Source organism: Mustela erminea, chromosome 2 (genome assembly GCF_009829155.1).
Source record: "Mustela erminea isolate mMusErm1 chromosome 2, mMusErm1.Pri, whole genome shotgun sequence".
Taxonomy (NCBI): domain Eukaryota; kingdom Metazoa; phylum Chordata; class Mammalia; order Carnivora; family Mustelidae; genus Mustela; species Mustela erminea.
Genome location: NC_045615.1, coordinates 34,917,949 through 34,939,769, shown reverse-complemented (window position 1 = coordinate 34,939,769; position 21,821 = coordinate 34,917,949). Strand labels below are relative to the sequence as shown.

General features: G+C 34.3%; 1 protein-coding gene across 4 annotated transcripts in view; it reads right to left on the bottom strand.

Moving 5' to 3' along the window:
• Positions 1-21,821, bottom strand: part of FSTL5 (follistatin like 5) — a 761,141-nt gene that overhangs the window by 254,140 nt on the left and 485,180 nt on the right. For all 4 annotated transcript variants that reach the window (XM_032332636.1, XM_032332637.1, XM_032332635.1 and 1 more), the window contains exon 7: positions 14,360-14,526. In XM_032332636.1, the coding sequence (XP_032188527.1) occupies positions 14,360-14,526 (167 nt within the window). The remainder of the gene's footprint in view (positions 1-14,359; positions 14,527-21,821) is intronic.

Here is a 21,821-nt window from a genome sequence, read left to right as displayed (position 1 = left end):
AAAAGACAAGGGAAGATCTTCCAGTAGAGAGTAGAATGTGTTTGAGAATGGTAATAATAACACAACTTGGTCAGAAAACAGCTAGTATTTGGAGGGGTTGTAGGAAAGAATGAATATGTATGAATAGTACCAATAATTAATAAAGAAATAGGCTTTCCAGAATAAGTTAAATAATTTGAAACTTCTTTTTCTCATGAAAGCTACAAGCAGCCATTAGAGGATTTTAAAGAGGAATGCACAATGGCCAAATATAAATTTTATGAGGCTTTGTCTGCCTTTAATAGGAAGTGCAGGTTTAAACTGGAGGGGCAATCTTAGTAGGAAAGGATCAGTTAGAAGGTGAGACATGGTAAGGGCTTAAACTAAGGCAGCCATGGTGGAAATGAGATGACAGAAGAGATTTAAGATAAATAAAAAAGTTAAATTCACAAGGTTTTATAGATTAGATCTGAGGGGCAAATTGAGAGAGACCTTGACCAGGACTCAGTTTTCTGGCTATATTGAAATGGAATAGGAAACACTGCAAATGTTGCAGGTTTGGGGATGAAGATAATTGGTCTGGATTTTGATTTGGGAAACAAAGGAGAAAGAAGAATTACATTTCCTTACTACTTACAGCCCACTGACAAGTCCTTGAAACAGACAGGTTGACGTTGCTCTAGGAACTTAGCTGCCTCGATTTTAATACTTTGATAAGAGCAAAAGACAATCCTAGCCCAACCCCCATAATCCTATAAATCTAACATATAAAAATTCTTTTGGAAACTTCCTTTATGGGTTTTGTTTTGTTTTGTTTTGTTTTACTTTCTTTACTCCAAAGATACATGTTGGCAATCATCCTTCAAGCATATGACCCTACTAATATACATCTGGAGGGTCTCATGACCATGGTTTTACTAGACAGTAATAAATGATGTTTCCTCAACAATAACTAGCCCCATCAAAGTCCTGGAAACCTTGTTTCCAAAATAATATTCAAGCAGCAAGCTAATAGGCAATGTTTATGATCATGTGCAAATTCACCAATTTAACAGCTATATGGGTTATAGGTGGAAAATGAATGCATGTTGGATGTTTGATATTTCTGGAAGAAATCCAAAATCTTTAGCCATGCCAAAGCTCCTTGGTTTCTTTGGCTTAGAAGATTTTGAATCATAAATATTCTCAAATTCCCCTTGGATTTTAAGAGTCAACAATGGCCTCAGGCTTATATTAAAAATAAATTAGTGATAAAAATTACATGGTGAATGATGTATTATATTACAAATATTAAATGTCTACATTTTTAGTTAAGGGGAAAAAAGAAATGGATTGTTTATAGTCTAAAGAAGAAAAAAGTCAATAACTTTCTTTTTAATAACTGGTGTTGATGTTATTTTCCACATTAAAATAGAACACTATAAGTTTCTAAAAAGTTGAAATGAAATCTTGCTGACTAAATTGTTTTTATTGGTGACATATAACTTGGGTTCTGTTATCAATGAATAGCCTAAAGGGTAAAAATGCTCCTTTTCTATAAATGAGAATTTTAAAATTCATAGATTTAAGGGAAAAAGTTATATCTTCACACTGCTGTATTAAAACTGAGTAACAGAGTCAGATATCTCTACTACTAAAATAATTTTCAGTCTTTGGGAATGAAGTATGACTTGGGGATTTGATTTTTAAATTTGAAGTTCAGTACTTATTCTGAAACATGTTTTTAAGCAGAATAAGGTATAGTAGTTTATATTAAGCATTTAATGACTTTAAAAATCCAGACATATTAAAATAAAACTAATAATAAATTTTAATTTTTATAAAATTTAACATTTTAATTTTTATAAAATTTATTGATTATGCTGGGATATGCTATCTCTCAGTGTTGGTTTTGCCAGCTACATACATACTAGGAAATCAAGCATTGAAAAAAACAAAAAACAAACAAAAACTAATGTGCAAACTGCCACACCTACAATTGGATTCTGGTTTGAATTAAAGTGATTATTTCAACTGATTTAGTGCCTGTGAGTAACTTAAACCATGTTTCAAGAGAACACTTTGCTTTAAATGGATGTTAGCTGTACATGGTGAGAATTGTTTCAAATAGGAAACAGGGAAAGAACGATCTTAAAAATGATCAGAAAAACTGATGAGCCAGTGAACTCTACCTCTGAAACTAATAATACACTATATGTTAATTGATTGAATTTAAATAATTTTTTTAAAAAGAGTGAGCCAAAAAAAAAATCTGACTGAATAATCAAAATAAATAAATAAACAAATAAATAAACAAAATAGTAAAATATTTAAGGAGCAGCCTATTAGTACAAAATACACAATCAAAGAAATTAGTTGAGGACTGATGAAACTACCAAAGGAGCAGAGGTGGTGTGCAGAACTGCTCAGATTTGAATTTAGATGATAATCATATTTAATCAATGCTGAAAAACAAACAAACAAACAAAAAAACCCAAAACAAACAAACAAACAAAAACAGACTATAAAGACAAAAGCAGAACATCTTCTATCTTCTTAGATGCCATGGATAGAGAAATAGAAATTGATGTCCTGTTCCACCTTTGTAACTGAAGGCTGAGCAGTACATCTGGCTAAACACTGGTATTTACCAGTCTCCCTAGTACAGTTATTATAGTTATTGCTCACCAGTAACCCATAAACAGTTGCAGGACTTCCAGGAATAAATTCCTTTATCTTCTACCTGCTTGGTACTTCTGTGGACATGGACTGTAGAATGATGACATATATCTATCATGACACATATAGATTGGTGGCTGGAGCTCCAATAGCCTGCTTGATCCTGAGATGACCTTAAAGATGAAAGCTATCCTCTTGGAATACCAGAAAAGAAGATAGAAGATTGAGATCCAGATGCTTCATGGAGCAATCATGTGAGCTATGGAAAGTACATTTTATGAAAGAATAAACTCCTTTGAGTTTAATCTACTATTTTCCATAGCCTCTTCTCACTGTGAGGTACAATTACTAACAGGTTAGATGGACGTAAAGGAAACAAAAATCATAGAACAAATGTTAAGATGGAAAAAAATAAGGAATCTACAAAGCCAATGTATTAAATTCACATGAATTTTTAACAGTTCCAATTTTTAATCTCAGTGATGTAATCCACAGGATCGTTTGTAAGAAAATGGTTTCATGCAATATTTAAGCCAATTTGACTTTCATGTAAAGAGAATGCCAGACATAGTAAATAAAATGCAGCTCCTAATTAAAGTTGAATTTCAGACAGATAAGAATGATTCTTGTATGAAGTATATCCTATGCAATATTCTGTACCTACTTATAATAAAAAAATATTTATCATATATCTGAAATCTAAATGTATCTCTAAGTGCTGCATTTTATCTAGCAAGTCTACCTTTAAAGTTGTGAAAGACATGATAATATAAATTACATCACACTATTTCAAAATAATATTTTCATAGGGCTTTACATTTGTTATTAAGCATGATGACATATTGAATCAAGCTACTGATAGTAATAAGACAAATAACTTATATTTTATGTTCAACCTAGTATGCACCATTGAGTTTTATGACAATCCCTTCTTTTATAGATGAAAGGACTGTAACTTAAATTGGTTCAATCAATTCATGGCAAAACTAGGAATGGCAATAATAAATGGCAAAACTATGAATCTAGTTTTGGAATCTAAAAACCAGCTAAAGAGAAGGTCAACAGGGGAGTCATGTTCTAAACCTCATAGCTCCTCATCTGCATCCCCTGGTCATAGCTCATCAAACCAGGATTACGACTCAAGCTCAATCATTTGTGGTTTATATGCCACATCCCATCCAAATCAAAGTAAACCAATTATCTATTGCAGGAAAGAGGACTGAGGCAAGCAGGACAGAGACAGGCAGAAAGAGGACTGAGGACACATATATGAGGGAAAATATATGAAAATATAGTAGCTGAGTGAATTTAATGCCCTATCTTTAGAGCAAAATTAATACAAGATTGCTAATAGGAAGTTAAGTCAGCATGATTCCTAAAACTGCATTGAAAAGAGAAAAAAAAATCCCGTTTCAGGGACTATAATCAGAATAAATTTGGTGGAGGCATTTCCTGTTAGTTTCCAAACTCTCTTACTACCATATGCATCCTAACATTGAATTTCTGTTGTTTCAGGTAGGCTGAGTGTTTCTGTGCTGTTGAAACCTACATTAGAAAGAAGAGGAAAATGAGGAAGAGTTGGGAAGAGGACAAGAAAGAAAAGAAAGCAAAGAACCTAGTTTAACTGAAGATTTAAACTATGACTCATAATGTTACCAGTTTTAAAATGCTTTATCTCATTAGCTCTCATGCAAAAATGAGTTCATTCTACTGTTATCTTCAGTTTACAGGTAAGGAATCTGAGAATAAGCAGGTTAAGTACGTTGAGGACACAACACTCCCAAGAGACCAAATATTAATTGGAATCCAGACAGTCTGAACCCCCAGCCCATTTTGTAAACCACTATGTCACTGCCTCTCATAGTTCAGGAATGTTCTTTAATTCATTTGGCACAAAACAGAAGACAGGTCAAACGAAAGACCCCTAACATCAAATGAATATCAATCAGTCCCACACATAATAGCAGAGAATATAAAATCTATTAGTAATGTATAGGGGCCAGAATTACTTGGGATACATTTTGCAAAGGGTAGTAGAAAATGACAGACCATCTCACCTCTGTGCAGTGGCAAAGCTCAAGAACTGGAGTCAATCATGCCATATACATACATTCCAACTATAACACTTATTCATTCAACAACCTTTGGAAAAAAGTATTTTAGCATAAATCCCCACATATGCAAATGAGGCTAAGCTTCCCTGCTGCAAAAAAAAAAAAAAAAAAAAAAAAGAGTTTCCCTACTTCATGGAGTTGTCTTTAGGGCTGGTAAGATAATGAAGTTGTGGGGAGGAGTCAAGATGGCGGAGAAGTAGCAGGCTGAGACTAATTCAGCTAGCCGGAGATCAGCTAGATAGCTTATCTAAAGATTGCAAACACCTGAAAATCCATCGGCAGATCGAAGAGAAGAAGAACAGCAATTCTGGAAACAGAAAAACAACCACTTTCTGAAAGGTAGGACCGGCAGAGAAGTGAATCCAAAGCGACGGGAAGATAGACCCCGGGGGGAGGGGCCGGCTCCCGGCAAGCGGCGGAGCAACAGCGCACAAAATCAGCACTTTTAAAAGTCTGTTCCGCTGAGGGACATCACTCCAGAGGCTAAACCGGGGCGAAGCCCACGCGGGGTCAGCGTGGCCTCAGGTCCCGCAGGGTCACAGAAGGATAGGGGGTGTCTGAGTGTCGCAGAGCTTGCGGATATTGGAACGGGAAAGCCGGCTACAGAGACAGAGCTGACAGTAAGCTCACAGCTCGGTGTTACCTTGAACCAGTTGCACGCTCGGTGAGCTCAGAGCGCAGCGGGAGGTCAGGCAGACAGGAGTAACTGGGCGCTGTAATCTGAGGGCTCACTGAGGAGTGGGTCCCTGGGCTCTCGGCTCATCCGGGCCGGAGACCAGGAGGCCGCCATTTGTATTCCCGTCCTCCGGAACTCTAGGGAAAGCGCTCAGGGAACAAAAGCTCCTGAAAGCAAACCCGAGCTGATTACTCACCCCCCCCCCTGCTAAGGGCGGTGCAATTCCGCCTGGGGCAAAGACACCTGAGAATCACTACAACAGGCCCCTCCCCCAGAAGATCAACAAGAAATCCAGCCGAGACCAAGTTCACCTACCAAGGAGTGCGGTTTCAATACCAAGGAGAGCAGCAGAATTCCAGAGGAGGAGAAAGCAAAGCACAGAACTCATGGCTTTTTCCCTGTGATTTTTTTTAGTCTTGCAGTTAATTTAATTTTTTTCTTTTTCATTTTTTGTTTTTTTTCTCGCCTGCTGGTAAATTTTTTTTTTAACTTTTACTTTTTCTTTTTAACGTTTTTTAACTAGTTTATCTAATATATATATTTTTTCTTTTTTATATTTTTCTTATTTGTTTTCTTTTATTTTAATTCTTCTCTTTTCTTTTTTTTTCTTTTTTCTCTTTTTTTTCTTTTTTTTTTTCTTTCTTCCTTTTTGAACCTCTTTTTATCCCCTTTCTTCCCCCTCACGATTTGGGATCTCTTCTAATTTGGTTAAAGCACATTTTCCTGGGGTTGTTGCCACCCTTTTAGTATTTTACTTGCTCCTTCATATACTCTTATCTGGACAAAATGACAAGACGGAAAAATTCAACACAAAAAAAAAGAACAAGAGGCAGTACCGAAGGCTAGGGACCTACAATACAGACATTGGTAATATGTCAGATCTAGAGTTCAGAATGACAATTCTCAAGGTTCTAGCGGGGCTCGAAAAAGGCATGGAAGATATTAGAGAAACCCTCTCGAGAGATATAAAAGCCTTTTCTGGAGAAATAAAAGAACTAAAATCTAACCAAGTTGAAATCAAAAAAGCTATTAATGAGGTGCAATCAAAAATGGAGGCTCTCACTGCTAGGATAAATGAGGCAGAAGAAAGAATTAGTGATATAGAAGACCAAATGACAGAGAATGAAGAAGCTGAGCAAAAGAGGGACAAACAGCTACTGGACCACAAGGGGAGAATTCGAGAGATAAGTGACACCATAAGACGAAACAACATTAGAATAATTGGGATTCCAGAAGAAGAAGAAAGAGAGAGGGGAGCAGAAGGTATACTGGAGAGAATTATTGGGGAGAATTTCCCCAATATAGCAAAGGGAACGAGCATCAAAATTCAGGAGGTTCAGAGAACGCCCCTCAAAATCAATAAGAATAGGCCCACACCCCGTCACCAAATAGTAAAATTGACAAGTCTCAGTGACAAAGAGAAAATCCTGAAAGCAGCCCGGGAAAAGAACTCTGTAACATACAATGGTTAAAATATTAGATTGGCAGCTGACTTATCCACAGAGACCTGGCAGGCCAGAAAGAGCTGGCATGATATTTTCAGAGCACTAAACGAGAAAAAATGCAGCCAAGAATACTATATCCAGCTAGGCTATCATTGAAAATAGAAGGAGAGATTAAAAGCTTCCAGGACAAACAACAACTGAAAGAATTTGCAAACACCAAGGCAGCTCTACAGGAAGTATTGAAAGGGGTGCTCTAAGCAAAGAAAGAGCCTACAAGTGGTAGATCAGAAAGTAACAGAGACCATATACAGTAACAGTCACCTTACAGGCAATACAATGGCACTAAATTCATATCTCTCAATAGTTACCCTGAATGTTAATGGGCTAAATGACCCTGTCAAAAGACACAGGGTATCAGAATGGATAAAAAAACAAAACCCATCTATATGTTGCCTCCAAGAAACTCATTTTAAGCCCGAAGACACCTCCAGATTTAAAGTGAGGGGGTGGAAAAGAATTTACCATGCTAATGGATATCAGAAGAAAGCAGGAGTGGCAATCCTTATATCAGATCAATTAGATTTTAAGCCAAAGACTATAATAAGAGATGAGGAAGGACACTATATCATACTCAAAGGGTCTGTCCAACAAGAAGATCTAACAATTTTAAATATCTATGCCCCCAACGTGGGAGCAGCCAACTATATAAACCAATTAATAACAAAATCAAAGAAACACATCAACAATAATACAATAATAGTAGGGGACTTTAACACTCCCCTCACTGAAATGGACAGATCATCCAAGCAAAAGATCAGCAAGGAAATAAAGGCCTTAAACGACACACTGGACCAAATGGACATCACAGATATATTCAGAACATTTCATCCCAGCAACAGAATACACATTCTTCTCTATGCACATGGAACATTCTCCAGAATAGATCACATCCTCGGTCCTAAATCAGGACTCAACCGGTATCAAAAGATTGGGATCATTCCCTGCATATTTTCAGACCACAATGCTCTAAAGCTAGAACTCAACCACAAAAGGAAGTTTGAAAAGAACCCAAATACATGGAGACTAAACAGCATCCTTCTAAAGAATGAATGGGTCAACCGGGAAATTAAAGAAGAATTGAAAAAAATCATGGAAACAAATGATAATGAAAATACAATGGTTCAAAATCTGTGGGACACAACAAAGGCAGTCCTGAGAGGAAAATATATAGCGGTACAAGTCTTTCTCAAGAAACAAGAAAGGTCTCAGGTACACAACCTAACCCTACACCTAAAGGAGCTGGAGAAAGAACAAGAAAGAAACCCTAAGCCCAGCAGGAGAAGAGAAATCATAAAGATCAGAGCAGAAATCAATGAAATAGAAACCCAAAAAACAATAGAACAAATCAACGAAACTAGGAGCTGGTTCTTTGAAAGAATTAATAAAATTGATAAACCCCTGGCCCGACTTATCAAAAAGAAAAGAGAAAGGACCCAAATAAATAAAATCATGAATGAAAGAGGAGAGATCACAACTAACACCAAAGAAATACAAACTATTATAAGAACATACTATGAGCAACTCTACGCCAATAAATTTGACAATCTGGAAGAAATGGATGCATTCCTAGAAACATATAAATTACCACAACTGAACCAGGAAGAAATAGAAAGCCTGAACAGACCTATAACCAGTAAGGAGACTGAAACATTCATTAAAAATCTCCAAACAAACAAAAGCCCAGGCCAGACTGCTTCCCGTGGGAATTCTACGAAACATTTAAAGAAGAACTAATTCCTATTCTCCCGAAACTCTTCCAAAAAATAGAAATGGAAGGAAAACTTCCAAACTCATTTTATGAGGCCAGCATCACCTTGATCCCAAAACCAGACAAGGATCCCATCAAAAAAGAGACCAATATCCTTGATGAACACAGATGCGAAAATACTCAACAAAATACTAGCCAATAGGATTCAACAGTACATTAAAAGGATTATTCACCACGACCAAGTGGGACTTATTCCAGGGCTGCAAGGTTGGTTCAACATCCGCAAATCAGTCAATGTGATACAACACATCAATAAAAGAAAGAACAAGAACCATATGATACTCTCAATAGATGCTGAAAAAGCATTTTACAAAGTACAGCATCCCTTCCTGATCAAAACTCTTCAAAATGTAGGGATAGAGGGCACATACCTCAATATCATCAAAGCCATCTATGAAAAACCCACCGCAAATATTATTCTCAATGGAGAAAAACTGAAAGCTTTTCCGCTAAGGTCAGGAACACGGCAGGGATGTCCATTATCACCACTGCTATTCAACATAGTACTAGAGGTCCTAGCCTCAGCAATCAGACAACAAAAGGAAATTAAAGCCATCCAAATCAGCAAAGAAGAAGTCAAATTATCACTCTTCGCAGATGATATGATACTATATGTGGAAACCCAAAAGACTCCACTCCAAAACTGCTAGAACTTATACAGGAATTCAGTAAAGTGTCAGGATATAAAATCAATGCACAGAAATCATTTGCATTTGTCTACACCAACAGCAAGACAGAAGAAAGAGGAATTAAGGAGTCCATCCCATTTACAATTGCACCCAAAACCATAAGATACCTAGGAATAAACCTAACCAAAGAGGCACAGAATCTATACTCAGAAAACTATAAAGTATTCATGAAAGAAATTGAGGAAGACACAAAGAAATGGAAAAATGTTCCATGCTCCTGGATTGGAAGAATAAATATTGTGAAAATGTCTATGCTACCTAAAGCAATCTACACATTTAATGCAATTCCTATCAAAGTACCATCCATCTTTTTCAAAGAAATGGAACAAATAGTCCTAAAATTTATATGGAACCAGAAAAGACCTCGAATAGCCAAAGGGATATTGAAAAAGAACGCCAATGTTGGTGGCATCACAATTCCGGACTTCAAGCTCTATTACAAAGCTGTCATCATCAAGACAGCATGGTACTGCACAAAAACAGACACAAAGATCAATGGAACAGAATAGAGAGCCCAGAAATAGACCCTCAACTCTACAGTCAACTAATCTTTGAAAAAGCAGGAAAGACTGTCAAATGGAAAAAAGACAGCCTCTTCAATAAATGGTGCTGGGAAAATTGGACACCCACATGCAGAAAAATGAAATTGGACCATTTCCTTACACCACACACAAAAATAGACTCAAAATGGATGAAGGACCTCAATGTGTGAAAGGAAACCATCAAAATCCTTGAGGAGAACACAGGCAGCAACCTCTTCGACCTCAGCCGCAGCAACATCTTCCTAGGAACAACGCCAAAGGCAAGGGAAGCAAGGGCAAAAATGAACTATTGGGATTTCATCAAGATCAAAAGCTTTTGCACAGCAAAGGAAACAGTTAACAAAATCAAAAGACAACTGACAGAATGGGAGAAGATATTTGCAAATGACATATCAGATAAAGGACTAGTGTCCAAAATCTATAAAGAACTTAGCAAACTCAACACCCAAAGAACAAATAATCCAATCAAGAAATGGGCAGAGGACATGAACAGACATTTCTGCAAAGAAGACATCCAGATGGCCAACAGACACATGAAAAAGTGCTCCATATCACTCAGCATCAGGGAAATACAAATCAAAACCACAATGAGATATCACCTCACACCAGTCAGAATGGCTAAAATCAACAAGTCAGGAAATGACAGATGCTGGCGAGGATGCGGAGAAAGGGGAACCCTCCTACACTGTTGGTGGGAATGCAAGCTGGTGCAGCCACTCTGGAAAACAGCATGGAGGTTCCTCAAAATGTTGAAAATAGAACTGCCCTATGACCCAGCAATTGCACTATTGGGTATTTACCCTAAAGAAACAAACGTAGTGATCAAAAGGGGCACGTGCCCCCGAATGTTTATAGCAGCAATGTCCACAATAGCCAAACTATGGAAAGAAGGATTGGATCAAGAAGGTGTGATATATATACACAATGGAATGGATCAAGAAGGTGTGATATATATACACAATGGAATACTATGCAGCCATCAAAAGAAATGAAATCTTGCCATTTGTGACAACGTGGATGGAACTAGAGCGTATCATGCTTAGCGAAATAAGTCAAGCAGAGAAAGACAACTATCATATGATCTCCCTGATATGAGGAAGTGGTGATGCAACATGGGGGCTCAAGTGGTTAGGAGAAGAATAAATGAAACAAGATGGGATTGGGAGGGAGACAATCCATAAGTGACTCTTAATCTCACAAAACAAACTGAGGGTTGCTGGGGGGAGGGGGCTTGGGAGAAGGGGGTGGGATTATGGACATTGGGGAGGGTATGTGCTTTGGTGAGTGCTGTGAAGTGTGTAAACCTGGTGATTCACAGACCTGTACCCCTGGGGATAAAAATATATGTTTATAAAAAATAAATTTAAAAAAAATAATGAAGTTGTGACAAGGAGAATTAATATGAATCTATCTTACTAAATAAATAAAATTATATTTGTAATACATTGAAGAAAGATTAACAATGTATTCACTGGATTCTTTTACACTGAAGAATGGAAATAAATAGATATAAAAAAGGAGGGGTAATCATGCTTTTAAGAAATAAATCTATATTATTTTAATCTTTTACAATAAGAAAGTATTTGTATATTTCCTAGGTAAATATATGTTAAATCCTACTAATATATATTAAAGAATCAAGAAGATATTAAAAATTGTCATCCATTTCCTTTGACATGAAAACACTTATAATTTTAACTTTACATAATTTAATGGGAATTAAACCCACTCTTGTGAGAACAAATATATACTAATTGAGCATAAAACTGACTCATATATGGAAATTTTGAATGTCCTTTTTGTTTATGAACAAAAAATGTATTTTATAATAGTAAGGTCATCTAAAATGTATATGTAATATATATATATATGTAATGATGAAACGTACATTTTAAGAAGATATGATTATAGATGTTTCTTAACATATTAAACACATAAAATTATTTAGACAACAGTCCTAGATGCAAACACTAGAACCCATTCTCGCTAGTTTTAAGCATGAAGATTATTTAATGAAGATATTAGGGAGATCATAGCATATCCAGAACTGAGTGTCATCCTTAGGAAATGAGATGCCGGAAAAAAAGCACAAGCCACTTGCTGAAACCCATGAAGATCCAACTGAAGCTGAACACTGACCAACTCCAGAACGTTTATCACTGATGTCCTTGTAAGTAGGATCTACTGCCACAGCTCTCATGAGGAGGGATGGATGGGTGGAGTGAATTCTGTAAAGCATCTGTGATTCCCTGTTCTTTCTTACAAAATGAACTGCTGAGCAGTGTCTTTGTTAATGCCTTATTCACATATCTGCTCCCTAATTGCAAAGAGGTCTAATTAAGTAAGACTTCAGTTTCTAGCTTGGAAAAGCAAAGAACCAAAGCACTGCCAAAATATTTGAAGGGTTGTTCGAAAGATGTTAAGTAATTAGATAACACATTAAATGTCCACTAGAGACAATATCAACTCTTTCTCTTTCTATATATATATGCACACACACACACACATAAACTATATAATAAATATTTTATAACAAATATATTATATAGTATAATATATGGTAGGCTATATAATAGTTTATTATATTTAATACAGTTCTATGTATAAAAATTATATAGTTTGTTAACTGCAATAAACTATAAATTCTATACACAGATGGATCAATATAAATAGATAATTCACATGGTGAAGTCCTTATTTTAAAAGCAGGAGCAAGAACAAAACAAAATATAATGTAATATTTTGTAACTTTTATTTCACCCTTTAGTTATATTGGTAAATGTATTTAAATGAAAACATTAGTAGTATATAGGAAAATTACATAACTATCCCTTTCAAAGATATCCCTGCAGTTTCATTTGGAATGCTGTAAGTTATATGTATACTATAGGTTAGGAATGCTTGTCTGATTTATTTAAATATGCCTTGTAATGAAAATGAAACTTTCTAAATCTTAAAAATGTTTTTAAAATTCTCAAAATTTATCTGCTACATTAAATGTAACCAAAATAACTTTATCCAATATAAGTCAATTTATTGATGCCAGAATTTATCTAGTGCTTACATATATTTTAGACACCAAACTTATTTACAATCCTTTTCTTAGAAATTTCAATTTCCTAGAACAGTCAGAAGTTAGGAAGGAAATAAAATAACTTACAAGATACAGACACAAAAGTATGCTCATGTTTACAATTTTTCCACAGATTATTCATAACAAACATACCCTTCCTTACTGAAACAATTCAAATGAGCTTATTTTGAGGTATTCAAACCAGAGCACCAGAGAATACATGGGCCTCTGGATATAACAGTGGAAAACTTGATAGTAGGAATGAAGGTAGAAAATAAAAGATAAAATGTAGACATAACAACATATAAGCATATCAGTGTCTCTCAAAGATTGTTGAATACTGCTGCGATTATAGCTATTCTAATGCACAGTATCTTAGTATCATAGGAATTAAGTATTAATCTCTATATACTTTCTGAAGAAATTTCACAGATGTAAACAAATTTAGAAAAAAATTATTAAATAAAAAATTACAGTGGAAATCTTCTGTTTTGAATCATTTGAGGACATTAAACAAGAAGATTTAGTAAGATAGTGTACATAGGAGTGACTCTTAGACCTGTGGTTTGGAGGTTCTGTATGAAGCAACAAAGAATGAGCAAAAGGTGATGGTTTTCTTGAGCAATAATAAAGAATAACTAAAATTTACATGCATAGATATCATAAAATCCCCAAAATCACTAAGACAAAGGATTGCCCTATGTAATTCCATGGGCATCCCATAACACTGACGTTTTTACTTCTTTTCATCATCTAGGATGATGTATACTTTTTAACCCTCACTTGGAACACATAGCATGGAAGGAACAATGAATACCCTGTTTCTGTTTCATTTTCAAAGCTGTACCCTTTCAAATTGAGTTTAAGATTCTGAGTCTCTAGGTGTGAACCTCAGTGGAGAAATTTATACAATTTTATTCTAGAAAATAAACCATTTATTGCTTGATTAATGTTTATTATTTCTAATACACTATGAAGTATCTGAAGCAAAAACTGCCCTTACCCAATCTAACACCTCACAAGCTTTAGGGTATTGCTCAACCATAATAGCAAATACAAAAAGATTAATTGTTGATAACTGTAGAAATTCTTACCATCAGAAAGAATTGGTTTAAGTTGATATAATCTCACTAATACAGTGCTCCATAACCTGCTCACCACATCTACTCACATGATTTGGGTAATTTCAAATGATCCATGGTGCACCTCCCAGTCAGTAGTGTGGAAATGAAAATGTTCCAATAGCCCTCTTCTACTCTATGTCCAATATTCATTAAGCTCTTCAGACTTCACAAAGTCTAAAGTATACTGCGTGAAATATGCAAATTTTAAAGCAACATCTATTTAGTACTCACATTGATGTCTTCCAAATCTAAATTATTTAGAATAATATTGTTCCTTTTCCAGATGATGGGGGGTCTCAGTGCCCCCTGAATGGCACAGCTCAAAACAGCACTCTGTCCCACAGTTGTCGCTGTAATGCTTAGTTTCTGATCCTCAGGCAGACTCAACTGGATAACCTCTGTAAAGATAAAGTGTCAGTAATGTTGATGAGCATGTAGTTTTATAAGGTTAATTAGTACAAAGTTTTTGAATACTAGTAATTAAGGCTTTTAGTTTGAATAAAATGGAAAAAAGCTTGTGATGAAATGAAAAAAAGGAATAAATTGTTTCCAATAAAAGGTCAGAATGACATTTCAATTTAATTGATTGACAAGCATCCTCATGAGGCAAAGAACTATTAAACATAAAATGAGTATCAGAGGTAGAGTTATAATAAGCCTGGCAGATTGCGCCCAAAAGAGAGATAAATTATTTAACTGCCAAATCGACATGTAGTGTGACATCGGCATTGAAATAAAAATGATGTTGTTTATTCACTGATAGATTTATATTGTAGGTGAGGTGAGATCATTGCTGGCTGGCTTCAGAGAACACTAGCATAGCTGAATGGGTAAAATGTATCATTATGCTAGGAAACATAAATTTACTCTAAAGGGATAAGATTTATTTGGGAAGTTGAGGAAGGAAAAACTGAAGTTCACCAACCAAACAGCAATTAAGTGAAATTCTGTCAGCTGCCTTTATCAGTCAGTGTTGGTATAGTACAGTTGCTTCCTAATCCTTAAATTTTAAAGTCAAGTATAATATTTTTAACTATTCAACACATTTCTCCTAACAATTATGCCAAACCAGAAAATATAATATGAAATCTGGATCTGGCTTTCCTTTTCTGTTTTCAGACAATCTTTATCGATTATGGGAATTAACAAGTCTGTCATTGTGCATTTTCATGAGAGATGACTGGATAACCCTACAAGTTTTCACCCATGTCTCATCAGCTGACATTCACAGACACTAACTTTTCTACCCTGAGTTTTGCATTTTGACTTTGCTCAATCTTAGTCAGGTTAAAATACCACAAATTAATATTCTGAAATGAACTTTCCATGGTGGTAGTGGGGGAGAGACAATGATTGTCTTCTATTTGTTGTGATTGATGATATGTTTCATGGGGGCATTGAGTACAGGAAAGTGGTGGCTTTTAATTTGCAATAGATACATATCAGTTGCAATCTTTGCTGTGCCCTGCCCCCGCAAACCCCTCTCCTTTCCTTTCACATTTCTATCTTCTTTCTCTCTTTCTGAATCCTATGTCCTCTTGAGAAGAAAGATGAATGCCAATCAAATACATTTTATAGAATGTAACTATTCAATAAACAGTAACGTTATTTTTTGGTACCATCATAAATTGTCAAGTCAAAAATAGCATACAATTTTGTATTGAAAGACGAGGATTGAACATACAATCCCCCCACAACCATATGGTAAGCATTAACATTAAATGATCTCTGTTGTCATAAGCCCTGTCTTCCACACCATTAGTTAATGAATATAAATGAAACAAACTGACTTTTACTTGTTGTAGAAGATCTAGTGCCTAAATCTAAAAGTCTTAATGACTTAAGGAGCAGTTTTTTGTGTTGTTAAAGAAGTGGGTGGGCTTGCCTTTGAAACTGGAAACCCTATGAGCGAGACTCAGCCCAAGTTTATTCTTTTTGTCACGACATCACTTATAGAAATGATACAAATGGGTAACAAGGACCTTGCTCAGTCATTTGTATTGGCACCCTGATGTTCCTTAATGGTATTTATCAATATTCATATTTTATTTCAATGTTTCTTGAGCAAAAAGAACACAAGCAATATCCTTAATCTTCTTTTCTTTAGTACTCATACTCTTTTTTTTTTTTTCTTTCTTTCTATAAAACCACTAAAATATATTTGGCCAATTAGGCATAGTAAATATTTGAAATTTGCAGAAACAGTGTTTCTTTAGGTCTTTTTTTTTTCCTTAAGATTGTATTTATTTATTTGAGAGAGAGAATGAGGAAGTAGGGGCAGAGGGAAAGGGAGAGAGAAAAATCTCAAGCAGACTCCATGATAAAGATGGACCCAAACATGGGGTTCAATCACATAACCCTGAGATCGTGACCTGATCTAAAGTCAAGGGTTAGATGCTTAACCAACTGAGCCACCAAGTTGTCCCTAGGTCTTTTTTATTTTAATATTACAAACCTATAGAAAAAGGGAGAATTACAAAAGTAATAACATCATGTAGACTATTATAAAGATTATCAATAATTTTCTATTAACATTTCTGAATTCCAACTTCTGGCTTATCATAAAATCATGTAAGAAATAATGCGACATCTGGTTCTAAAATCAGCATGTTAGCATTGGCTATTCTGACATTTAGAAATACAATTGCTACTAAGTCACCTTGGAATCTCTTCACTAACCTCCTGTATCTGGTATTAGAGCTCAGTCCATTGAACTTAGTTGTGCTTTTACTAGTGACACACTAACAATGCTAATTAGATAATATGAACATGTTAGAGTAAATGTGGAGATTTGGCATAACAATGTGAGACATCTTTCTAAAATGTAATTTTTTGAGAGGATACATAATGAGAAATAATTACTATTCACCCAGGGCATATTAACTTGCACAGTAAAAAAGTTTTTCTTTAATTTGGAGATTACACTTTTTGAAATTATTTAAAAAACTACCTCAGTAATATGTATTCGTAAATAATGATGTGTATTTTGAAAACTCTAGAATTTTTTCCTGCATATTTCATGCAACATATATATTTTTCCTCTTCCCTGACATATCGTATAGGACTACATGGACAAAGCCAATTATGTTCATTTACTGCTTCTCAAAATTAAGTGCTTTTTTCCTTAAGTAAATGCAGCAGCAAGATGTCTTTTACCTACAAAATTGTCATGCTTATCTTTACTAGTCTTCCTGATAGTTATTAACAAGAAAAGATTTAAGCACACACATTCACTAATATTAAACACTTTTATTCTTACATTCTAACTTTAATCAAACATGCTTTAATGGTGGAGAAAGTACACATAAAGCATATCAGATTTATATTTTATAACAAAATGGTGATTATGTCTAGAAACACATTAACAACCTAAAACAAAATCTACAAATCAATTCATAAGCCAACTTAAGATTTATTTTAAGTGATATTAGTATAGGGTGGTTGTCTCTGAGTGTTTGTGTATATTTAATGTTCACAGTTATCACTTTAGAAATGAGTTTCCAGGAAAAATATTGAAAATTTAATTTCTTATCAATTAGTATTAATATATATTTTTATGGATATACATTAATGATAGCATATTTCATTCTATAACATTCTATCTACATCTTATGCTGCTTATGTACAGAAAATTGCTTTGCAGAAAATAAGATGTACCGTTTTAGGACCCTCTTCCATCCTTTCAGGTCGAATGATAACGCACATATGAAAAGTTTTCTTTAAGTAAAATCATGTATTACATGATATCAAGAGTTAGTTGATGTCTTGAACAAAGATAAAGGCATAAAAATACATAGGCTAGGTATAACAGATGGTACTAACTTTTTTGAAACACTTCAGTACTTCTTTTGACCTATAAGCTTTGTGTCCTATTGGACGACCTTTTAGTATCCAAGGAAATAAATCAGAGCTCTAGCTGTGGTGTTTCCTCTAATCTCATGTTATGAAGACTACTAATGCCATCTCTAGATCAGCTTTTACTTTTGATTACTTGGGAAAGAGAAGAGGCAAATAAAAGAGTGGAACAATTTTTGCACTTTTTTCATTTTCATAACTTGCCTTAGAGGAATATTAAGACATTGCTTTCAAAGTAATGAAAATTGTCTAGTCTCTTCCAGCAGAACCCAAAGCTAGAGAGACAAATACAGTTGAATCCAACTTCAACCCCAGCAGGTAAGTATTTATGAAGCATTTATTCTAATAGCAACTAGGTGATAGAAATAGTAATAGGAACATGGGTAAAAATAGTATGTGTTCTAAAAAAGTACAAAAAAGGAATAAAATAATATGAATATTTGTGAAACACCAATTAAAAACAAGATGATTGTAGTAATTTGATTAAATTTATTTAAAATCATCAGAAAAATTTATCATAAACAAGATTCTGTTCTTTTGAAATTCCTAAGTACCTATTTATGTTAAATATTTGAATACTAGTTTTAATCTTATTGTCCTAATTACACATAACTATTATTATAGGAATGAAATATGGAAGAAATTATATCAATAACATTTTCAAATTACATGTATTTTTCCCTTCTCTACTCCATTAAAAATAATCACTAATTAAAAACAGATAAAATACTTAAGTCAGAAATGTATCACACACACAAAAAAGATGGAAATCCCAAGTGGAATTATTGATTACTCTCATAATGAAACCACACTTATTCAGGGGTATATTGATATACCCCTTAAAATAATTTGAAAATTCTGATGGTATATTTTGTCAAGAAATATGTGATTTCAAAATAAATATTAATTTTTACCTAATTTAGACATGTCAAGATATATACTAATTTACTGTGATCAAATGTCTAGAATTGCTTATCTGTACACTATTATATGCTTATATCAGAATGTGTGTTGCAAAAATAAAACAAAAATTTAAAAAGCGATCTAGAAACGTTCTTTTGATAGCAATGGATTGGATAATTTGGACTAACTCTGCAACTGAAGAAATAACACAGCAACAAAAAAAGAACAAACAAACCTGGAATAAATACAAATAATATTCTTAAAACAATATATGAAAGGCTTATTCTTTTCATTCTTATCTCATGAAAGAGATATAAGATAGTGAAGAACTATAACTTAGAGACATAAGATTTCACCTTGAGTCACTTAGTGTTTGGGGAATTTTTTCAACTAGAGAAGATGACTGAGGTTTAAATGCCCTTTGGTGGCTTTTTGCTCCTTCAGGCATATGGGATGGGTACAATAATGGATTACCACCTTCTCTCGGTTAGGACTTTAGGATGCCTCACTATGCAAGTGAATATGGACTGCAGCTCACTTTTATCCAAGTGTCTTGTAAAATATAAAATCTTCCTCTCTATAGTAAGATAGTATCATCCAAGTCATCTAATCATTATTACAAATAATTCTTAGCAAAATGTCCAAGAAACAGTTAAAGATAACATGGCATACACAGAAGACAGTGTGATGAGAATAAGCAGAAAGAGGGTACAATAGTAATAAATCCACCAGGATTATAAAATTAACTGTTTATGAAAATAAAATCAGTTCAGAAAACTCGACAAAGACTTTAAGCAATTTATAAACATTATAAATTCATGAAAGAGCCAAATAGAAATTATATAAGTAGAAAATGTAGTAATTGAAATAAGAATTAAATTGATATGCTTAAGAACAGATTAGACACAGCAGAAAAGTTAATGACTAAACTAAGGAAAAGATTGAAAGAAATTTTACCTAATGAAACATAGAAGGATGAAGAATTAAAAACAGAGGTGAGGGTAACAAAAATAGTTCCATGTGAAACCTACAGAAGGAGAAAACAAAGAAAATGAAACAGAACTAATATCTGAAGAAATAGGACCTGAGGATTTTCCATAAATGTTCAAAGATGCCAATCAATAAATAGAAGATCATCAAATGTCTAGCAAAGCAAATGAAAAACTACAATAATTTATACCTAGACACTTTAGTGGTAAAATTGAAGAAAAAAAAAATTAAAGAGAAAGAAAATCTTTAAAATTATGCAAATAAGAAAATACAGATTGACTCTATAGCAAGTAGAGCCAGAAAAGTAACCAGTGTCACCAGCAAAAATAGGAACAAGAAGCTAGCGGGATGCTATCTTCTAAGTGATGAAAGAAAATAAAATCAATCTTTTAATTTTTATTTATGTATATAAAATTCTAATAAATATATATTTAAAAACAATTAGAGGGGCACCTGGGTGGCTCAGTGGGTTGAGGCCTCTGCCTTCGGCTCAGGTCATGATCTCAGGGTCCTGGGATCGAGCCCCACATGGGGCTCTCTGCTCAGCAGGGAGCCTTCTTCCCTTCCTCTCTGCCTGCCTCTCTGCCTACTTGTGATCTCTCTCTCTCTCTCTGTCAAATAAATAAATAAAATATTAAAAAAAAAACCATTAGAAAGTTCATCTCTAGTAAACTTGTCTCAAGGTACACTCTGTAGGATATTCTTCTGGCAGAAGGAAAATGCTCTTAGGTGGGAGCTCAAAGATGCGTGAAGGAAAGGAGAGCAAAGAAGGTGTTTAAATGAAAGTGTTAAAGTTTAACATTAAACTTTGTTACTTCAAAGTGCCTGATAATATAGAAGACTATCTTCATATTCCTGGGCAGAGAAAGTTGTTTCAAAACACACACACACACACAAAAATGAACACTAAAACCAAAACAAACAAACAAACAAGCAAAAAACAGGTAACAATAACAACAACAACAGCAATGAGTTCACCTCAAGGGAAATGATTTATATGTTTAACCACATCATAATTTAGATCACTTATTCCTCAAATTGTACTTTTAAGAGACAAAAAATGCAAGACACCAAGCAGGAAAATAAATTCATAAAACTAACAAAGATCTCAGATAGAAAATTAATAATGATCTCCTAAAAATTAATAAGTAAAAGATAATTCCAAAGAACCACCAACCAAATACTTGAACAAATATTCCATGAATTAGTTAATCCATATGGCTTAAGAAAATCTGAAAAAGTATTTAGCAATGTATGTAATCAGAGAGATGAAAATTTAAGCCAAAACTTTGAGAATGGCATAAATTATAAAGCCTAGTGATAAGTATTGAAAGAATATGAAGCAACAGAAGATCTTACATTCCGTGAAAAAGAGTGTAAATTCATATATATACTTTCTTTCTTCATTAGTAAATAAAGCCTCATCTACACAAACTTGCTCTGCCAATTAATGTTTCCAAGTTAGCCATGTGTCTTGCAGAAGCCTAGAGTATAAGAGTGTTTAGGTGTTATTAAAAAATATATATACCAGAGGTAGCAATGCATATATTATGAAGATGCCTTTAATATACCAGACAGAAGGGAGGGGGAAAAAAAAAGAGAGGTCTAAATTGGGAGAAAAGAATCTGGTGAGGAATAGAATAGAATAGAATAAAAAATTCCCAAGTTTATCCTGAAGAAAAAGACCCGCTAGACAGGAAAATTCTAAGAATACAAGTGAAAATGGGATTATTTCTGCCATGACTTCTGAGAGAAACCAGAAGGACCTAAAATCAAAACCATAAATATTCAGCAGTTAGTTAAAACAAAAACATCATTTCTTCTTATGTCATTGGAGGGATTTAAAGTTATGGGAAGATATTTAAAAAAAATAAAACAAGACCAGTAGGAGAATTTTCTGTACAACAATGAAGCAAAAGTTCTTGTACAGGGGCACCTGGGTGGC